The sequence below is a fragment of the Plectropomus leopardus genome, chromosome 23 (assembly GCF_008729295.1).
Source record: "Plectropomus leopardus isolate mb chromosome 23, YSFRI_Pleo_2.0, whole genome shotgun sequence".
NCBI classification, from domain to species: domain Eukaryota; kingdom Metazoa; phylum Chordata; class Actinopteri; order Perciformes; family Serranidae; genus Plectropomus; species Plectropomus leopardus.
This window is the reverse complement of record NC_056485.1, coordinates 14,027,541-14,047,134: the sequence shown is the minus strand read 5'-3', so window position 1 is coordinate 14,047,134 and position 19,594 is coordinate 14,027,541. Positions and strand designations below refer to the sequence as shown.

Below are 19,594 nucleotides of genomic sequence, written 5' to 3'. Positions count from 1 at the left end.
TCAAGCAGCACTTTTTGCGAGATTAACTGATTATACTTCATATGATTTTATGTCTGATTCTTCATTTGTTGATTTGTTTCCAATTTTTTACCCACATTTACAAACCTACATGGGTGGATGAGACAATGGGCCCCTGGGGGCAGGTATGCAAAAGGCCCCACCACCTTTCTTTCACTGGACACACAGTTTGTACTGGCTTTGCCTCTGTTTGTTGTTGTTGTTGTGTCTTTGTGGTTAGCATTTTTTTTTCTGTTTTTTAGGTCTTTGTGGTCATTTTGTTTGTCCTGTGAATTTTGTGTTTCTTTGTTATAATTTTACATCTATTAGAGGTATATTTTTGTCTTTTTTTGGTCTTTTTGTGACTCTTTGTAGTTCCTTTTTATATCTTTGTTGTCATTTTGTGCCTCTTTTATGTACATTTGCATTTTTAATAATGCCAATTAATTAATTAATACCAATTTTGTGATTTCGAGAAAGAAGTCAACAAGGCATCCAATTTTAACCAGTACCGATAGTTACAATAAATAAGACATTATGTGACATAAAATCCTCACAAAAATGCACAATGCAGAGAATATATATTCCTCTAAAATATTTGAGTTGTCTTTTCGTTCGATTGTGTAATGCAAGTCTGACATGCAATGATTTCCCTTTAGGCAGTCACACAGGACTGAACTGACCGATTTAAATTATCATGTTGAGCAATGAGCTCACTGACACGCAGAAGTATTTCCTGAACTGGAGCAGAAACAGCACACAGTGGGCCTTTTGGGGCCGAACAACACAGAGTTACTGCAGCAACAGTTTGGATAATAGAGGGTCATAACATCCCATTTGTGCACCCAGAGGGCAAGTTCAGGATGAAAGCTGGCAACTAACATCCACCCAGCTGCCAGGAGTTTGGGGGTTTCATCTTCTTGTTTGAATCACAGGGAAAAGAGGCTATTAAGTGTATCTCAGTCTTGTTAGAGAAATAGAGGAATTCATTCCAATCCTCCTCTGACCTGAAGAGCACCATAAATACCTCACAGAGTGATGTAATCTCTGAATACGCCCTTTAAAAGCACTATCAAGTCTTATTAAACTCCAAACTGACAAAAATCCCTTGGTTATAGTTTCACTTTAAGTACAAAACAGGCTCAACAATAAAATCAAACACGTCCTTAGGCCCAGTCAGTTTAAAAATTCACCCCACGTTCACTTGATGCGAGCAGGGTATCTCTTAATAACACAGCTTCAAGGCCTGCAGGTCACGCAATGCAATCTGGGATCTAATGAAGTCTGCAGAGAGATATTATCTTACAACACTGCTTTTATTTCATCTCCCCACCCTGTTGTCCTCATCCAAAACAAAAATGCCTTCACGCGATCGCAGTTTCTAACCAGATTGCGTCTCTGTGTCTCTGTCAGAGTTGAACAGATTTACAATTCTTAGGATTTTGTTGAAGCTGCTAAGAAATCTGCATTGGGTGGGGTTTGGACACTAAATAAGGGGGTGTCATCAATGTAATGAAATACAGAAAATTAGACACACACCATCATTTTTTGTGGATTGTCTAATTGTCTGGCTGTTGTGCACAAAATCAACCACAAAAATACTGTATTTACTGGTCTGGATCTATGGTGCTTTACCTCCTTTGCACCCTCTCCGCCTCCTTCGCCATTCACCTCCTTGTCTACGTCTTCTTGTAACAATCTCTTCATTTTTTGACATCATGAAAAAGAAAAGAATATAACTGGCAGGATGATTTCCTATAAACTCAGTTCAGGTTTGCGTTTAACAATTTGTCAATCAATCAATCAATCATTCAGTTGTCATATGGAGTTATACAATGTCCAACCCCAGTGAAATGTGATCCCATCAGCTCTTTAAACCATTTAAAACGTCAGCAAATTGTCAAGTCCATCTTTTCCATCTTTCCTCAATGTTTACTGATATTTACATTTGAAAACCTTGACCTGGCGAGCTAGCAGCAGCGAAATAGACATAAGAGCTTAAATTTTGCACAAGTTTAGAGAAGCTGAGAATGAGATTCTGCAAATAACACTCATGCACAGACACTATCTCTCTCACACACACACACAGGATGTGGGTGAAACGTCTGAACTCATTTGTCAAACCATTTCCGTGTGAACTCATTCGTACCGGAGACACAGAGCAGTGAACAATCACCCTGTAACTAACCGGTAAGCTGGTCTACAGGCCAAGTATGCCATTTGATGTTTCCTGTATCTTGTTTTCATATTTTGTTGTAACTTCTGGCTTTAATCTTATTCAACTGGCCCTTGAGATGCCTTCTGCATCTCTCCAGGCATCACAGTAAATCCGGAGCTGCCCTTTTTATCTACTATACTTCATAAATCTTTAAGTTGAGTAAAGTAAAGCAAGTTTGTTTGCCTCCTCATGGCCAAGAGGGTATCCTCGTTTAATCTGCTTTTTGTAGTCTCTGGTCTTTTCTGTCCGGTTTTTCTTGGGGTAAGAAAGGTTAACTTATGGAAAACAAAAGATAATGGATTGTGAAGATATTTTAGGTAATTTATCAGTAAAAGTGGATTTTAAAACTGCAAATACTGGCTTGCAGAAGGCTATCTTGTTGGATTTCATCACAAACAGTGGAAATAAATGTGGAAGATACCCAGTTTCAGTGAAAGGTTAACATTGCATTTCAAACTATATTTTGCAAGGCACTGACTGGCCTTTGTGCTAGTACTGGGAGCACCATGTAGAAAGTTTGTCAGAGGACAGAGAACAGGCTAGCATCCTCATCTTATAAATGTTTTTTTGCCCATCAGGGTGTCCAAGTCAGACTGCCAAGAGAAAACATTCTTCGTTTTGCTGTAATTTGTTTCACATCTGTGCTTCATTCTCTATCTTGTCCTTTTCTCTGGGATCTGGCCACATAAAATTCAGGCTGTGGTCCACTGAATGAGTAATGGCAGGATAATACTGTGACACATCTTATAAATTTCATAACGCACACTGAGAGACTATCGTTTGGTAAAATTATCTTTGGTGTCGCTCAGAGAGACATTCGAGCTTTAGGAGGGAAAAAAACCTCTTGAGTGTGTGTGCATTTGGACAAAGACACATTATCACATGGAGTGTGTTCAAAAATTGCTTTGAACGTGATTTAAGAGAATTTTTTTTAAATTAATATCACACGGGCCTATATATCAAATTATTCAGGCTAAAATTAAAGTGTCATTTTGATTTCATGTTGGTGGAAATGCTAACCTTGAAATCCAGCCGTTGTAATATAGTAATAGTAGTGGTAAAGTAATAAAGAGGAGGTTTTTCTTACAGTCTGTCCAACGTAATTCCACAATCAGAAAACTTCAAATGCATCACAGGCTACTTATGAACTGAAAAATAAAGCTAACGTTAGCTGCATCAGCAAGGTAAGGTTTAAAATAGGGGAAATATATATTTTCAGTGGTTAATATTTGAGAAATGATACATTTAGTCCACAAGCTACACGAAAATTCACAACTATTATAAGACAAAAAAAAAAATAACAATGAAAAGGTTGCTAGCAAGTGCTAACTGCTATTACGTTAGCCAACTACTGTTACCTAATGCTAGCTAGCTAGCAAATGTTAAACTGAAAATGTAGCCCGCCATGCTGTAAATACAACTATTGTGACATTGAAATAACAATTTAATTAATCCAAATTATCCAAATTATCCAAATTAATCCATCCCTGTATCTGTCCCAAGCTTTTTTTTTCCCCCATTGTGTTGAAATTAATACAGATCTTTTCATATAAGCGTCAAATATCGACAACATAACACTTTTCGTGTAACATTTGCTTTGCTCCATTTCTATTTTCTCAACTTGGAATATAAGTTTTCAAACACCGCTCTATTTCCATTAACTACAGATGCAAGTTAAGAGAAAATGTCAGGTTACTGCTGTGGATGCCAGCACATTTTTTGTCTGTGCTAATCTAAAAGCGAAGACTTCCTGCTTGTCACATCCTGGCTGACTGACTGTTTATGGTGTCAGACTGTGGTGGAGGCTGCAATCTTACTTTCTATCTAAGAGGGGACTTTCTGTTCTGTCACTGTTTTCTTTCTCTACTTTTACATCAGCCCTAATTATTCTCTCTTTTGCCATTTCTTATAAATACAGTATTAGATTCCTTCAATTTGTAGCTTATCTATATCTTCTCTAATCTGAAACAGGCAAATAATGTAGGACCAAAAGCAAAACACTGCACCTTTTAGGGGGAAAATTTATGTCCAGCCTGGCTTCAACTGAACTTGCTGGCAAGCAATATTCTAATAAAAATAAAAAGTGAACTAATTATAGGATTGAGGCAGCGGTTCAAACCATCTTTGGACTCTTTTCTGTGCTTATACTGGCCTACACCATATTCTTGATGTAAAAAAAAAATAGGCTCGGGGAAAGGCAATATTTCCTTCACTTTTACTAAGATTATTGTTTTTGTCCTCACAGGATCCGATGCAGGCAGCAAACGCAGATACAAAGGTGCCAGAGGGCCTCAAGAGAAGTCACCTAAACATTGGGGTTCTTGAGGAGTTTGCCCAAAATATGGCCAAGAACATAATCCAGTCATTACTAAGTCAAATGGAAATGGTGGAACGTAAGGTGGACAACCAGGCATCCAGATTTAATCAGAATCAGGAGATGTTGGCTGAAGAGTTAGCCTCCGCAGTGGTTGAGGTCGCTCTGAAGGAAGTGTGTAGAGGTCAAAATGTTGGGGATCACAAAGAGGGATCAGCTGAGACAAAGATGGGTGGTGGACGGGCAAAAACTCAGCCTTTTCTGAATGAATCTGACAGCGAGAGACCCACAGAGATAGATCTAGGCAAAGAAATCCAGACCTCCAAAGACACCCAACCTTGTCCTCCACCTCTGTCCCAGTCAGGGTTCCCAGTCGTGGGATCCCTCGACTACCCAGATGCTCCCCCGACCACGCCTCTCTTCCCCGAGCTTGAGAGGAGCAGACACAGTTTTGCCAGAAAGCTAAAAGGAGGCTTGGCCAAGGTTTTCTTGCCTTCACCTCCTCCACCAACCCCAAAGGACAAAGAGGACGATTTGGATGGAGGCGACCCCCAAGTGGAGTTAATGGAGCATCTGATGCGCTCATTGTCCACAGATGATTTGGCAAGAGACTATTTTGAACCTCATATTGGAGCCAAGATGGAGGCTTTTGCAGAGGCTCTTTCATGTGAAATCATTGACTGGGTCTTGAAGGAAAAAAACGGAGAGCAGATGGGTGACGATCTTCATCTACTGGCTCACCAACTGGCTGCAACCATCATCTCATCCTCCCTCGATGAAGCTAAAATGCTTGTCTAGCATTTTATGTGATCAGTGGGATCAAATTTGTGATGACTGGCTTTTAGGCACAAACACATAAGAACAAAAATATTGATATCCACACACGTTACCTCCAGGCTGACTGCTGCCGCCTCACATTCTCACTGAGGTGTGGTTTACTGCAATAATATTGCTCTATAGTCTGAGTTTCTTCCTCAGTAAAGTTCAGTTAAAGCTTATCCAGATGAGTACGGTTGTGAAATATTAACTATTTATTGCAAAAACTGATCAGAGATCCAACAAAAAGACAGACAAAATCTGGCACTTTTAATGACACATATATGCTGGAAGCTGTATATTCTGGATCCTGGATGATGAAAATGAGGTACTGGGTTTTGTCCAAGATGGATAAAAAGTACATTGGCTGGAAAACTTATGATTCTGATGGCAATTTTGACTGGGATCCAACTGCAAAACCATAAATGTCCTGTAGATAGCATCACAGGAGCAATGATCTTCAGCATGCGGTCAGTGAGGTTAACCTGACTGAAGTGGTTTTTCTATAAATATGAATGACAAATGGTTAAAGCTTTACTTTTCTTACTGGCATTTTTAATAACTTGCTTTATTTGTCTTGATTTTGCTTCAACAATCAATATCCCACCACAAGTAAATGGTGCACTACACCGCTTTACAAGTGTGGTGCCGGGAAGTTATTTGGTTATTTCCGCTCGCAATCGACCTAAAAATCTTTATAGATTCAGTGATTCATTTATCCCCTGGACTGAGCTGAATAGTGGCATTTGGGATGAAGTTGTGTTCTGGCTCATTTTCATACTCACTCACTTACTGAAGTCAGACCCGAGAGAAGAAGGAGCCATGGTGCTTAACCAAAATAGAGATGTGATCCTGCAGAATAATAAAAAAAATGTTTTTCTTTCCTTGCTTTTCTCCTTATATTGAATTTAAGTTTGCCACTTATAACAGAGACAGAAAACGGCAATTCACTGAAAGAAAAGTATATGAACCTTGAACAAGCAGTTGTGAATAAAGTGTTTATGTCCTAGTCATCTATTACACACACACACACACACACACACACACACACACACACACACACTTCTTAGACTAAAGAGAATGGTTTTATAATCCTGGTTTACTCATTGACTAATGTTTGCTCTCTTGTGTTTGAATATGTGCAGGAACATGCAAACACAAAAGTACTTTTCTCTCACTCGAGTGCACACTAAAAGATTTGCAGATTTTATTCTAAAATATTCTCATGCAAATTCACAAAAGGATTTTGTGGCTGTTGCGGAAGCAAAACCATCACAAATAAGACAAAAAAAACTCGTTCTAATTCTCTCTAAAGCAGGTAAATTATAGACAGCAGAAATAATGAACATAGCTACCATGACGTCACCCACTAGTTTGTGGACTGAAGTTTTGAAGTTTCACATTCAGCATTTCAGTCATCCCCTTCTTGTCAGACGCAACCAAAGCTTCTCAGCTGAAAAAAAGCTGCACCTCCAAAGCACTCTCTAAAAAAAAGAAAAGAAAAAAAAATTAGCACTAATAGCCACATGCATTTACAGTAAAATTATTAGCATCTTCAGAGAGTTGGTGGTAATTTAAGTGCACTGACAGATGAGGACAGATCATTGTTAAGCTTTCTGTGTTGCATAGGCAACATTTATACTTCGCCACATGAATACTTGTAATCAGACATTAAAAAAAAGGGAAAAGAACTCAGCTGCAAAACTTTATAGGCGTGGTGGCACATTATTATCATAACCCAATATTTCCTGTGAATTCGACCTAGATATGAGACAGAAAGTGGCTGCGACTGATTAATGGTGCTTTCAGCAGCTACGATCCATTCTTTGTGAATTCGTGAACGTTTTTTGAAGCTAAATGCTGCAGAACTTAGCCGTTAAAATGAGCCACATTATGGACACAAACAGAGCACAGTACACACAGGCTGACCTGGCTGCAGAGTGCGTCACTCCCTTGGCTGTGATACATTATAGTTCATGGAATGCTTAGTATGAACTTTCAACCCCCACCGCTGATCACCATTATGTTTTCTCACCACGGGTCGCCAACAGACTGACACACTCACACATGGTCACACACACAGATAAGCCACAGTGCTGGGTGGACAGCTGTGGTGTCAGAGGACACACACACACACACACACACACACACACACACACACACACACACACACCACACACACACACACACACACACACACACACACACACACGCACACATCTGGAGAAATGGTTTTTGTGTTTTTAGGTGGGTGGCTGCCAGAAAAGAGAGAGAAACCGAGGTAGGAGACATGATGACACACTGAGGAGCGGGGGGGGGGGGGGGGGGGGGGGGGGGGGGGTCCATATAGAATAATAGAAAATAAATGGCAGAGGTATTTATCTCTTTCTCTGCTCCTAAATTTAGAAATCTAGTGTGTCCACCCTAGGTGTAAAGACTGTTTCTAAGTTAACAGCATTTATCACCAAAGGAGCTAAGATGAGATCAAACAACTTATCCTGAAAGAAAATGTGCAGCAGTTGCAATAGGCGGCCAGTGGGAGGAGTGCATATATATCAAAAACATATATGTGTGTGTGTGTGTGTGTGTGTGTGTGTGTGTGTGTGTGTGTGTGTGTGTGTGTGTTGGTATTTTTGGCCACTAGGGGGAAGCAAACAAACTGTGAACACACTTAACAAAGTTTCATTTTGCAAAGTTTTTACAGCGAAGTTGTTGGAAACAGTGGGCTATTTACTTCTATGCAGTTATTGTTGTTGTAGCGTTGGTCTGTCATGAAAAAATGTCATTGTGTAGTATGTGATAAAAATGTAAAAAGTCTTTATGTCATAAAATGCCATAAAAACGGTCATAAAAAAGTCGGTCATCATAAGTCATAAAGAGTTATAGTGAGTGCGCTTTTTCTGTGTAACCCTTAATCATATGCTTGAACTCTAAAATGGCACAATTTTTGGAACCCCTGATCTAAGACTTTTGTTTCAAAATGCTCTATAACGGTCAGTTAAGGCTGTCAAGTTTTTTTAAAAATTTCCAGACACCCCTGGAAGGTTGGGTCACAACCCTTTCCCGACATTATTAAAGAGGTGATTACGGCTCTTGCTTAAAACAAACGTATCCACAAGAGATGTAGCAACATTAGTGTTTAATGAAAGTGCTAGTTTTAGCCACCACATGAATGGAAGTGTAATTTTCATTCCTCTTGTATCTCTGTTTTGGTCTAAACAACTCCTCCAGGGGAGCAATTGTTTCTTAAGCCGCTAAATATTTCACTATTGTTAACCAGCTAGTACCTAACTTTGTCCTTCTGCTGTTTGGTGTTGGTCTTGTAGTGTCAAGCGGGGTTATGAGAGCTAAAAACAACTGCCAAAATACGTTATGAGCCATAAGAGTGAATCAAAAAAGTAAAGCTGTAGGCCAAAAAACAATTAAAGATGCTGAGTTGAAATACACTACAGCTCTAGAGCTCCTTTTAACTTTAGCAATCTTTTCATACATTGCTCCTATAAAAGAGCAATTTCAAGTTCCTTTGATTGCAAAATACTTTCATAATATTCCTCTGGAGGATTTGAACATTTCTTGCATCACTGAAGTTTTTGCAAATTCGTTTCTTCTCTTCATTCCTGACAGCACTGCTCCCTGCAGCCATATTTCACCAACTCTCCACAACATCTTGTTTGACTGAACCTCACTGCTGTGCCAGGAGCACACAACTCATATATGTGGGTTTTTTTCCTTTTTTTTTTTTTGCAGAAACAAAGTTTTATCAGTATTTGGTTAACATTACTGCAAACATTTGTAGCATCTCTATTTTCTTTTCTAAATAAGTTTGATTGAAAAATAGTGTCCGGATTAAGTTGCTTTTGCAAACACTGAACCTCTGAAAGTTTTAAGGTCTTCATAGAATACTATGTTGACCTGATCTCGGAGTAGCAGTAGCCTTAAGGTTAAAGAAATTGGCCTGTAACTACAGGACTGCTGGTTCCAGTGCTTTGATTGTCTGGGAAAGTGGTGACCTTCTTTCAACAAATGTCCTGTTGCAGCTTCCAGTTTTGAATCTGAAGGGAACCGTTGGCAGAAAAGAAGAATGTGTGTTTGCCTAAATTCCTCTGTGTAATAAAATAGCCTAAAAAAGACATTTGGAACTACTGTTCGATCCAGGTCTGCTACCTATCTATCTTTGGCGTGAGTGTATATAACTACAATTTCAAGTCAGTTATCACTGTCTATTTTATGAGTGTACCATTGGCCACTGGCTCTAAATTCATACATCTGGAAGATGTGGGATTAGTGGAGAATGCAGCCTCTACATTCTTCTTTTAGGAATGAGCCACAAGAGGCTGTGCTTTATTTCTCTACCTTGGTCCCTCAGCGTAAAGCACAATGATTAAATGTTGTTATGCTTCTACTGAATGTGTAACCCTGGAATAGTGGCCAAGGCCCAAATGCACTGAAAGCAAACAGCTGACTCATTTTAAGGACTGAAATCGATGCTCCTATGGTGCACTGCAGGCATCTGATTAAAATTGCAACACCAAAGAACAAACACTGTTGTAGGAAAAGGTCACTGTTTATATGTTGGCTGACACATGTTTGTAAGGGACCATCAATCTCATTTCTTCTTTTATTTTTTCTTCCAGGTGAGTGAAAGTCATTTTAAGCAATTATATTCTAAACTGTGGTAGATAATTGAGATAACTGCTGTTGTTAGGTTGATGTGCAAGTTATGACCAGTGGACGTCAGTATGTTCATGAAAACATAAGCCGCATTTACACTGCTTGTTCAAGGCAGGAATATCACGTCGTTCTGCTGCTTCGCCGTTCTAACATCCGATCGTGTAGGGGGAGGACAGACTAGTCTCACCTCTGAGCTGGAACGGACATAGTTACAGCACGGAAACAAAGTCTGTCTGAAACGTAAAGCCAGAAAGACGTGACCATTGGCAACATGGGTGTTAATGTGTGTGACCCACCACAAGAGATTTAAATATATACTTGTACAAACAAGCTTCTGGCCACACACATCAGTGCAGGTGCTAAGTATCATCCTCTTGCAATCTTTTGTCAGAGATTTGGCTTTTTATGACCTTGAGGTGCTGAAATAGCATCTAGACAAAGACCTTGCACGGTTATGGCAGAATCTGCCGTCAGTGATTCCACTTCAAAACCAAAACATCATCACATCCATCAAAACAACCGTTTCTGTAGACGTGGAAAGTATTTGACTCTTCTTTCACCTGTTGGGGATTAAACCATCTGGTTTTTGATATTTCTTTCAGTTCAAATTTTATTCCGTATTACCTGCAGACCATAGCGTCCCTCTGCCACCTAGATTTGTATGTGCATGTCAGGTGGAACAGATGGCTTTCACATCTGGTGCAAGCAACAGATGGATTTCAATGGAGTTTGCTTGAGCAAATCTTAATGTGGGGACCATTTTTGACAAGCACCAACCCTGTCTGGACCACACTGGCTTACTTGGATCAAAAAGTGCCTGATTCTCAGGACAAGTAGAATTTACTTCAGAAAAATGTACCTTTTAGGTACCTGGTACCTAAAAAAAGTATCATATATTACCTCTGCCAAGGAGGTTATGCTTTAGGTTCAGTTTGTTTATCAGCAGGATTTAGGAAAAACTACTACCCAGTTTTCATGAAACTTGGCAGAAGGATGTATCATGGACCAAGGAAAAAAAATTGGAACAGATCTGAATCACTGGGTGGATACATGCATTATTTTTCACTTTCAATAACACTGAGATAAAGCATTTGGCAGTTGTGGAATACCATATATCTTAAAACACAGTGATTGATAGTAATGTTCAGTGGTAATAAAACACAGCCAGTTGTAGACGTCTTCATATCACAATCCACATCCACAGGTTCCAGTGATCCCCTGGGATAGCCTGTAGTTGCTCAGACTTCATATAGAAAGCATTTGTTATGGAGCACTTGTCTGACATAATAACGATAGTTTTGGAAATACATACATTGTGGTTGAGCTTGTAGATTTTCATATCATAGAAACTTGGACTACTGGCCTTGGCAAAGGTCTGTACTGTCAAAGTGTCCTTCTAGTTCTAAATATCTTGGTATTGAATTGGACTCTTTTTTTCCTCTCTCTTTTGACTTGGCTCCAACTGTCTTTGAACCTTCTAACCAAAGTCTGAACAGGAGAAAAGTCTCGCAGCCCTCTGATGGTCCACAGCTGTTTGACTAACATCGACACCGTCTGCCTCCCAACCTTGATAAACAGCTTTGACTGCTGGGCACACACAGAGCCCTTTCCAGTGTTTGTGGTGATGTTAAGGACACAAAGGACAGGCTGTTGTTTAGACCAGTGGTTCTCACAGAGGGCGCCTTGAGGACGAGCCAGGGATGCCACAAGATATATCACATAACTGTTTGTTTGTGTGTTTTTACAGCTCAGTTGCCAAGGGAAAAAAGTTTGCATTGTGTAAACCACACATTATGTTACATTTGGACATTGCATATTTCATATGTATCATTTCAATGTTTCTAAATGGGTGTCATTTTGATTAAATGTATATGAGCTGACCTTGTTATTAGGATATGGAGGGCATGGTGGATGTCGTGACACCTCGGGGAGATGGCTGCCAAGCTACACACCAACAAACAACAAATGTGGTTAATTTTACTGAGACATCAAGGCGTTCCAGACATGATTGTGCTACCAAAACTGGATATTTTAAGCCAAAACATTAACTTTTCCTAACATTAACCAAGTGAAATGTAACTTTTTAATATATCAGTGACACATTTACGTACAAAAATGTACAATGCCAACATTTATTCTGCCAATTGCATTAATTTTTAATAACATAAACCAACCAACAAAACCAAAAATCTGACTCAACACTACTCGGAGCCAGAGTACACATTTCCCATTAAAATGTCCACAACTTTTGTTTTGTTTGTCCTCCTGCACCTTAAGCAAAATTTCTTTCAAAAACATAGGAAGAAGGCAATGAGCAATGAAAGAAGAAATGACCCAAAGTTATCAAGAAATCATAAAAAGTACACAGAAATACCTGAAAATTAGTGTAAACACAATAGAAAAGATCAAGAAAAAGAAACAAAAAACACAAAAAAGAAAGTTAAAAAAGAAAATGACCAAGAAAGAGTACCCTGAATTTAATTTGCTTCAAAGGTTTAAATAAATGTGAATGGCTTCTGAGAGCAGCACAAAAAAGTGATGTTGCTTCGGGTTTTAAAGGGTTATACAGTATAAGCTCACTGTAATTTAAAAAAAAAAAAACGAAAGAAAAGTGTGAAAAAAGTTTTTTTTTTTAAATGAATAGGATGCTGATTTTAACCACCTGTTTGTTCACGAGGTGTGGGGAGTGTGTGCAGACTAATGCTTGCAGCGCCAGACTTCCTGCTGTGAGCAAAGATCTGCTGGACTGCTGCATCATCCGGCGGATTTCAGTTTTAGCAGGTGGGGTGCCTCCGCACATCCAGGTGACACACACCTGGTTGAAAATAAGTATCCCTTTAATCTGTAAATCTGCAGAGCACCTGTTGGCTTTTATTCTGAGTTACTGCCTATATTATTTAACTTTTTTATTGAAATAATATACCATATATCATATTTATAGCTTTTGATGCCCTAACATTCCTTTGAGGGGATGCCGTGTTTTAAAAACATTTGGGAACTCCTGGTGTCAAGCTGAACTGCAAACACAGTCTGTCTGGGAAAATCTGAATTTGTGTTCAAAGACGAGCCAAGGTGATAAAGCAAATGCTTGTAGCTCTGTCTTATGGTGATTTAAAACAGGAAGGAGGATTTACAGGGTAGACAGCATTATGCTGTCTGCTGCAATGAAATCGAAGATGTTGTCATCTCTGCGTGAGCTTTTATCTCACCTACTAACAATAAAGTCAGTGGCTTGTGTGTGCAGCCTTGCAATGTTTTGGGAATGTGAAACTAATATTAAATATTTGATTGCAGCTACACTTGTTTAACAAAGAGAAACTGGAGGGTGTTGGGCAAATATTTGCTCTCAGAGAGCTATAAAATAGATCACAGACATGCAGAGAAACGCTGGAGGGAGCAGCTCAAAGAACATAAACAGTAAGAGAGGGGGTTAAAAAAATCAAATCATAAAATAAAACGATTTAATCGAGTGCTGCAGCAAATGGCAATTATAGTCTATAGTTTATGTAAAATGTGAGAAAACTTTTAAAATTGCTTGTTTTGCCGGACCACCAGTCCAAAACACAAATGTATTTATTATTAGTACTAAGAAAAGAAATATTCACATTTAACAGGCTAAAAGAAGTGCCACCACTCAGGCTTTGCCAGCTGCTGGAGGAATTGTGGCTCTCTGGAAGTCAAAACCACCACTTGTTTTGTGCCTGTCCAAAAATAAATACTTTTTGGCATTAGATTTACACAAAATTTGGGACAAAGTTACATTTAAGTGGGATGAACACTTCTGACATCTACAAATATTGAAACAAAATACATCTTTGGAATATTGCATGTAGTTTCTAAAATGAATAAAAAAGAAACACCTCATCCATAGCGAACGGGTATTACTTATGAAGTCTTTGCAATAGAAAGAGTAACCTTCTAAATAAAGGATTTGAAAATTAAATTTGAGAACATTTGTAAGAAGTGGAAAATGTAGCCCTGCCATTTTTTTTGTTGATTTTTTATTAATATTTTTATTTATTTACGTAACTACAAAAGTACCAACTAAACATGGCTCTGTGAACTTTTGTTATTAAGTGATACAAAATAATGTGGAAAATGCATAAAAAAATGAAATGCATTTGTGTCATGTCTACTTAAAGAAATGACTCAAACAATTCATCAATAACCTTTTGCTGATTCATTTTACATAGCTTTTCAGCATTACTTCACCCAAACTCCTGAAGTGACAAGACTCAAACAAAGGGAGAGCGCCCTCTGCCAACTCATCCCGAAACTAACACTCAGGACAAAAACCAGTCAACTCAGCCTAACCAAAATATCTCAAAAGAATAAAAATATCATAAAATATAGAATTAACAAAATATGAAAACCTCACTTTAAACAGAATCTATATAAATGCATCAAATACTTGTGGTGAGCTGATTTTAAAGCGGGCAGTCTCTATAGAAACAGGTTGGCCAAACTTTCTATTCTGCAGTGACAGAGGTGACACATTCACCTTTTTTTCCCAAAAAAGTATATAAATTGTGAGATCTCACTTGCAACATTTATCAATTTAATCACTTTCAAAGCAAATGTGGGCAAATAATGAGCAGTGCTGTAAATGATGCTGAACATGTCCATCTACTATTGTTTATTCTGATAGGACTTCATGTTCCATGCCTAGAAAGCACCAGTGAGACTGAAAGCGTGCGCGTGAGAGAGCGCGAGAGAAGTGTGCGCGCGCGAGAGAGAGAGCGCGCGTGAGAGAGAGAGAGAGAGAGAAAGAAAGAAAAAGAAAGAGAGAGAGCATTCCTCCGCAGCTCCAGGGTGATGAAAAGGTTAAGCCAGCCCCCTCTTTGCTGCTCTCTCCCGGTTGCAGCCCACCAGTCCACAGCTGGCTCCTCCAGCAACTCCAGTTCCTCTTAACGCAGCAGCTGCACGCTGAACAGACCTGAAGAGACCCAAACTTTCTCTGCCCTCGCTTCTCCCGTTAAGCTCTGGCATGAAAAGCTCTATTGGCTCCATTGGACGCACGGAGATCTAATTTTGCTCCAATTTTCGGTTCCAGTCTGTGGAGATTTGTTGTTGTTTTGCAGTTCCCTTGGTTATTTTATGGTCTGCTCATGCGTCGGGAATGCCATGGCCACTCCGAGCGCACAGCAGCAGCACCAGGATTATTTCAGATCGGTGAGCAGCGAGTCCACCTCCTACATGATGGTCCCGGCCGGCGGGCCGAGCGGGACGAGGCGCCGGGAAGCGCCATCCAAGATGTGGGTGGCCATGGTGGTGATCGTGGTGGTGGTGCTGCAGATCGCCTCCACCACGGGGCTCTTTCTCTACCTGAACATGTCCATATCGCAGGTAAGGGCTGCTTACCACTTACTGTTTATATCTTGCACAGAATGCAGCAAATCAACTGTTGCGCACAGAAATTGTACATCAAACTTGCCGCTGATTGTCAGAAATGTACTTTTACTATGATACTGATGCTAAAAAATGCTGAAAAACTGCAACATAATTTGATTGTAAATCATTTCTGAAAGGTCTGCTGCAGTTCGCCCCCGCTCTCAGACTTGGAAAACAGCATTGCCTGACTGGACTTGTTAAACAATGCAATCCGGAATTTTACAAGCAATCGAGAGGGAATGAGCAGTCTGTCTGTCTGTCTAAGCTGACCGAACTAAACGGGTTAAATTGCATGGTAAAAGGGGCATATTGTAGCCATTTGGGGAAGGCAGAAGGCAGGCTGTAGATTGCTTTTAAGTGGGTTACAGATGTTGTGAGCAGAGGTGAAATATGCAGGTCAGTGATGAAGGTGGGCAAACCCCACTGGGGTTTCATTTAAGCCACTTTATCCCCTGAAATAATCACATTGCCCTCAGATAATACTACTGTAGTGTGCCTGTAGGTCTCCTTTAAAGGCATAAAAGTATTTTAAATATCTAATATTCTTGCAATTTTAAGGGCAAGCGTCCTTTGCTGCAGTTTTCTGAATCCATTAGAGCTGCTGTCACTGCAATTAGTGTAAACTGACAAGAGTTATCTTTGAGGTAGCGGTTATTAGTCTGCTGCTGCAGATATGCATGAACCAGAAACTCAGGTGTTGTCATTGTGATGTTGTTTAGTGAGTCTCAGCAGGGGGAAGTACACAATGACTAGTTAAATATTTTCAAAGCTTTTCTGACAGAGTTCCTAAAGTGTTAAGGCAAGTTAAGACTTTTAAATGCCATTCAGAATAAAATTTTAGACCACTTTTACAATAACTAATTGGAGAAAACAAACATGAACCAACATTGGATACTTAGGGGTGGGGGTAAATTTTGCCAAAATATTAATTGTCGAATAAAACATTACTTTTTCATATTGTGGTGCAGAAAAGGGCAGAACAGAATTCAGAAAAATCTGAGATTTGTTGGTGATTTTGTATTTCTCACTCTGCATGTGCTATTCCTCTGCCTTAATTCCTCAAAACACCCCAAGCCTCCTATGCATTGACTTGTACTGATTCTAGCCATGCTGTAAAATCTTGATTAAATAGCCATTTGTTTGTTGAATTTCCACTTCTCCTTATTGTTCCACTATCCTGATCCATGTGACCTTAATGCAAGAGGTATTTGGTACATTAACAACCCAATTTTTTAAAATAATTTTCAGAAGAAATCAATTGAAATCCTAATTCCCATCATAGCATTTTTAGTACTTTTAATAGATTTAAGACATTTTAGGTACCAATTAAGATCTTATTTCTTGATTAATAAATTCAATGCATTTAAAGACTTCTTAAGAATCAACTGGAGCCCTGTTCTGAACTCACTCAAACCTGGTTTCAGCATAGGGAGGCAGAAAACAGCTGAGATCCACTGTCACATCTTCTCTATCTGTTATGGATTTGGTATCAAGGTACCGCCTGTCTGATACCTTATGACTGAAAGGCTCACATACTGTTTAATGCTCAGGTGAGGTCAATGGCAAGATGTGTTGCATATGGTTTCTGATACACCTCACAAGAAATATATATATTGGTCTTTTGAGGAATCTGCTGGGATGAAGTATGAGACTGATGAATGGGCCTGATGGTGTCTGAAGCCCAGCAAGAGGCCAGTTTAAACTGTAATGCAACTCACAGAGAGAGGAAACCGGCTTCGGTGGCGTACTGTGCTTCTCTGCATGAGAGTGAAAATCTGAGCATCTCTCTGACAGACTTTCCTGGATTGTGTGGTGGTGGAAAAAAGACTAATTTTCTCTCAAATTTCCTCTGGGGAATGAGGAAGAAAAATGATATATGAGTTTTTCTTAATGCTTTTGCTGCTAGTTTTCATTCAAAACAGGTATTTGAACTATTCATGTTTAAATGTAGACAAGACAATAAGTTTGATGGACAAGCATTTATAAATTTAAAAGATTAAAACTGTGACTTTCTGGTGAGCCAGCATACATTTAATTACAGGAGGATCAAGTGGAAACAATCAATGTGTCTTCTGCCTATTGCCATATTAGTTTTAATCATGAAAAATGCCAATGCAGATGCATTATTGTGGTTGTCAAAAAGTTCTGGATGCTTTGTGTATCTTGTTTAAAAGACGGGGAATCCCCCGCCGGGCGAAATACTGATATATAATGTATATGACACACTATCTTAAATATCTAGATATAGCTGAAATATGTTATTTTCTATTAATAAACGTATCTGTGTTTGTTTAAAGTTGTGCAAAAGTAACATATCTGTATTGGTTTATCAGAGGAATATGTGGATGTAGAAAGAAAATTAAAACTTAATGTAAATCATGCATTACTGCATTGGCCTTTTGTTTCAGAACTCCCTGTACTTTCTCATTTTTATACACATTTTAATACTATTAATCTCTCCGGTTTATGGTCTTCCTGCCATGAGAGGAACATGATATAAAGACAGATCTCCTGTGTCTGCTTCCAATTCTCTTACTGGCGTAAAAGCAACAACTCTGTATGAGTAAGGTCAGCTGTAGAAACATCTTAATATACTTTATGGATAGAAAATTGGCTGTACATTTATGAGTGAGTTAAAATCAAATTTACAGTTTGAAAATCGTGTTGACAAACAGCCAAGGCCGAGCTGACAAGGAGGTAAAATTATTTTCCTAGGATGGTGAAGGCCCTACTCTATCTGACTGGCTTGTCCTTACATTCGTACCCTAAACGTAAACCACTCTAACTCCTCTTTCCTAAACCTATCCAAAGCAACAAATGACAGACCTGGCAACGGGTATTATACAATACCCAACTACAATAGGTTGATTTCCAAAATCACTTATATGACCAGAACCCAAGTCAGCATATTATACCATTCTAACCGTCCCAGTTTTAAACATGTCCTTAACAGTTTGAAACAGTTGCAGTTCTGGCCCAACACCATCTGGTTAGGTTTAGGAAAAGAATCATGGTTTGGTATTAAGTAAGTTCTTTTCACTAATATACCTCACAAGCTTTGCATACCATAGATGCTGTCATACTAGGCTACAATATCATTAGAGGAAGGTTTCATCGGCTTTGTGACACGAACACTGGTCTCCTGGGAGAAAGTCCTGTGTTTGTTTGACCCATCCATCAAAAAGGGCTTCTTTGATAATTGTGCAGACTATGTCGCCTTTTCACTTCAGTTCCCTCTCTGCTGCTGTAATAATTACTATGACTACTAGAGGGCACCGCCTCAAGTTAAACTTCAGTATGGGATGTAAGCTACAGTTGGCCTATGTGATTTTTTTGGCAGTGAGATCGTAACAGAAATTCGCATGGGAGAAAGCTTGTTATGGTTTTGGCAAAGTTAAGGGTATATACAAAACACATATGTCGAAGTAAGATTAATTAGATAATATTAAAAAGGAATATATAACATATTGCCTACGTCCTAAGTGAAGAAGAAAGTACCATGAAAATTTGAGGGAAATGTCTTCATTTTTTAATTTTGCTGCTAATTATAATATCAAATAGTTCCTCAAAATGACTGATACATTTGAGCTGAGGACATCTCTGACTACATACTAAAACAAAGTAAAGCTTTTTCACTTTATCTTTTCAAAGTAAAGGTCCTAAATTTGTACCTTGAAATAGCTTCACCATGTATGGAGGGTTTTAAGTGTGCACAGCTAATATATAAATACATAATAATTAAGACTTGAGAGCCATAAAGCCAATCAAGTGTTCTATTTTTTGTTTTTGTATTGCTTTTTTTATGTTTTTATGTTTGTTTATGTTTATGTTTTCATAATAATTAAATGAGGTAATTCAAAACTTAGCTGGTCCAGAAATGCAGTAAATAAGCTCAATTTAAAAAATAAAATCCAGACCTCAGTCATTTCTAAACCCTGGCTACAGCTCTGATTCCAGTCTGTCTTTCTCGACACGTCGGAGGTGGCAGGAAATCACATAAGGAATAGTTTAGAGATGACACTGGACAGAGACCAAAATGAAAAACACGGAGCTATGTATCAGCATATGGGGAATCCCCTGGTTCTCATGCGAAGGCCGGCTATTTTTAATCTGGAAACAGGCCCTTCTTTGAATCGCAGCAGTTACACCCCATGCCAGCCTGGTTAAGACAAAAGATACTTGCAACA

At 39.0% G+C, this 19,594-nt stretch overlaps 2 protein-coding genes across 2 annotated transcripts in view; both read left to right on the top strand.

The window, feature by feature from the left end:
- The first annotated feature begins 2,152 nt into the window (after positions 1-2,152).
- si:dkey-171c9.3 lies at positions 2,153-6,228 on the top strand. The gene is made up of 2 exons (XM_042512413.1): positions 2,153-2,187; positions 4,461-6,228. Exon 2 carries the CDS (start codon positions 4,467-4,469, stop codon positions 5,325-5,327), a length of 861 nt encoding a protein of 286 aa, XP_042368347.1. The 5' UTR covers positions 2,153-2,187; positions 4,461-4,466; the 3' UTR covers positions 5,328-6,228.
- An 8,571-nt stretch (positions 6,229-14,799) lies between these two features.
- tnfsf10l (TNF superfamily member 10, like) overlaps positions 14,800-19,594 on the top strand; it is a 66,936-nt gene continuing 62,141 nt past the window's right edge. Inside the window, exon 1 of the mRNA XM_042512437.1 lies at positions 14,800-15,362. Coding sequence (XP_042368371.1) covers positions 15,114-15,362 — 249 coding nt within the window. The 5' untranslated portion in view covers positions 14,800-15,113. The remainder of the gene's footprint in view (positions 15,363-19,594) is intronic.

Coding starts and splice junctions, on each gene's coding strand:
- si:dkey-171c9.3 (XM_042512413.1), top strand. CDS start 4,467: ATGCAGGCAGCAAACGCAGATACAAAGGTGCCAGAGGGCCTCAAGAGA.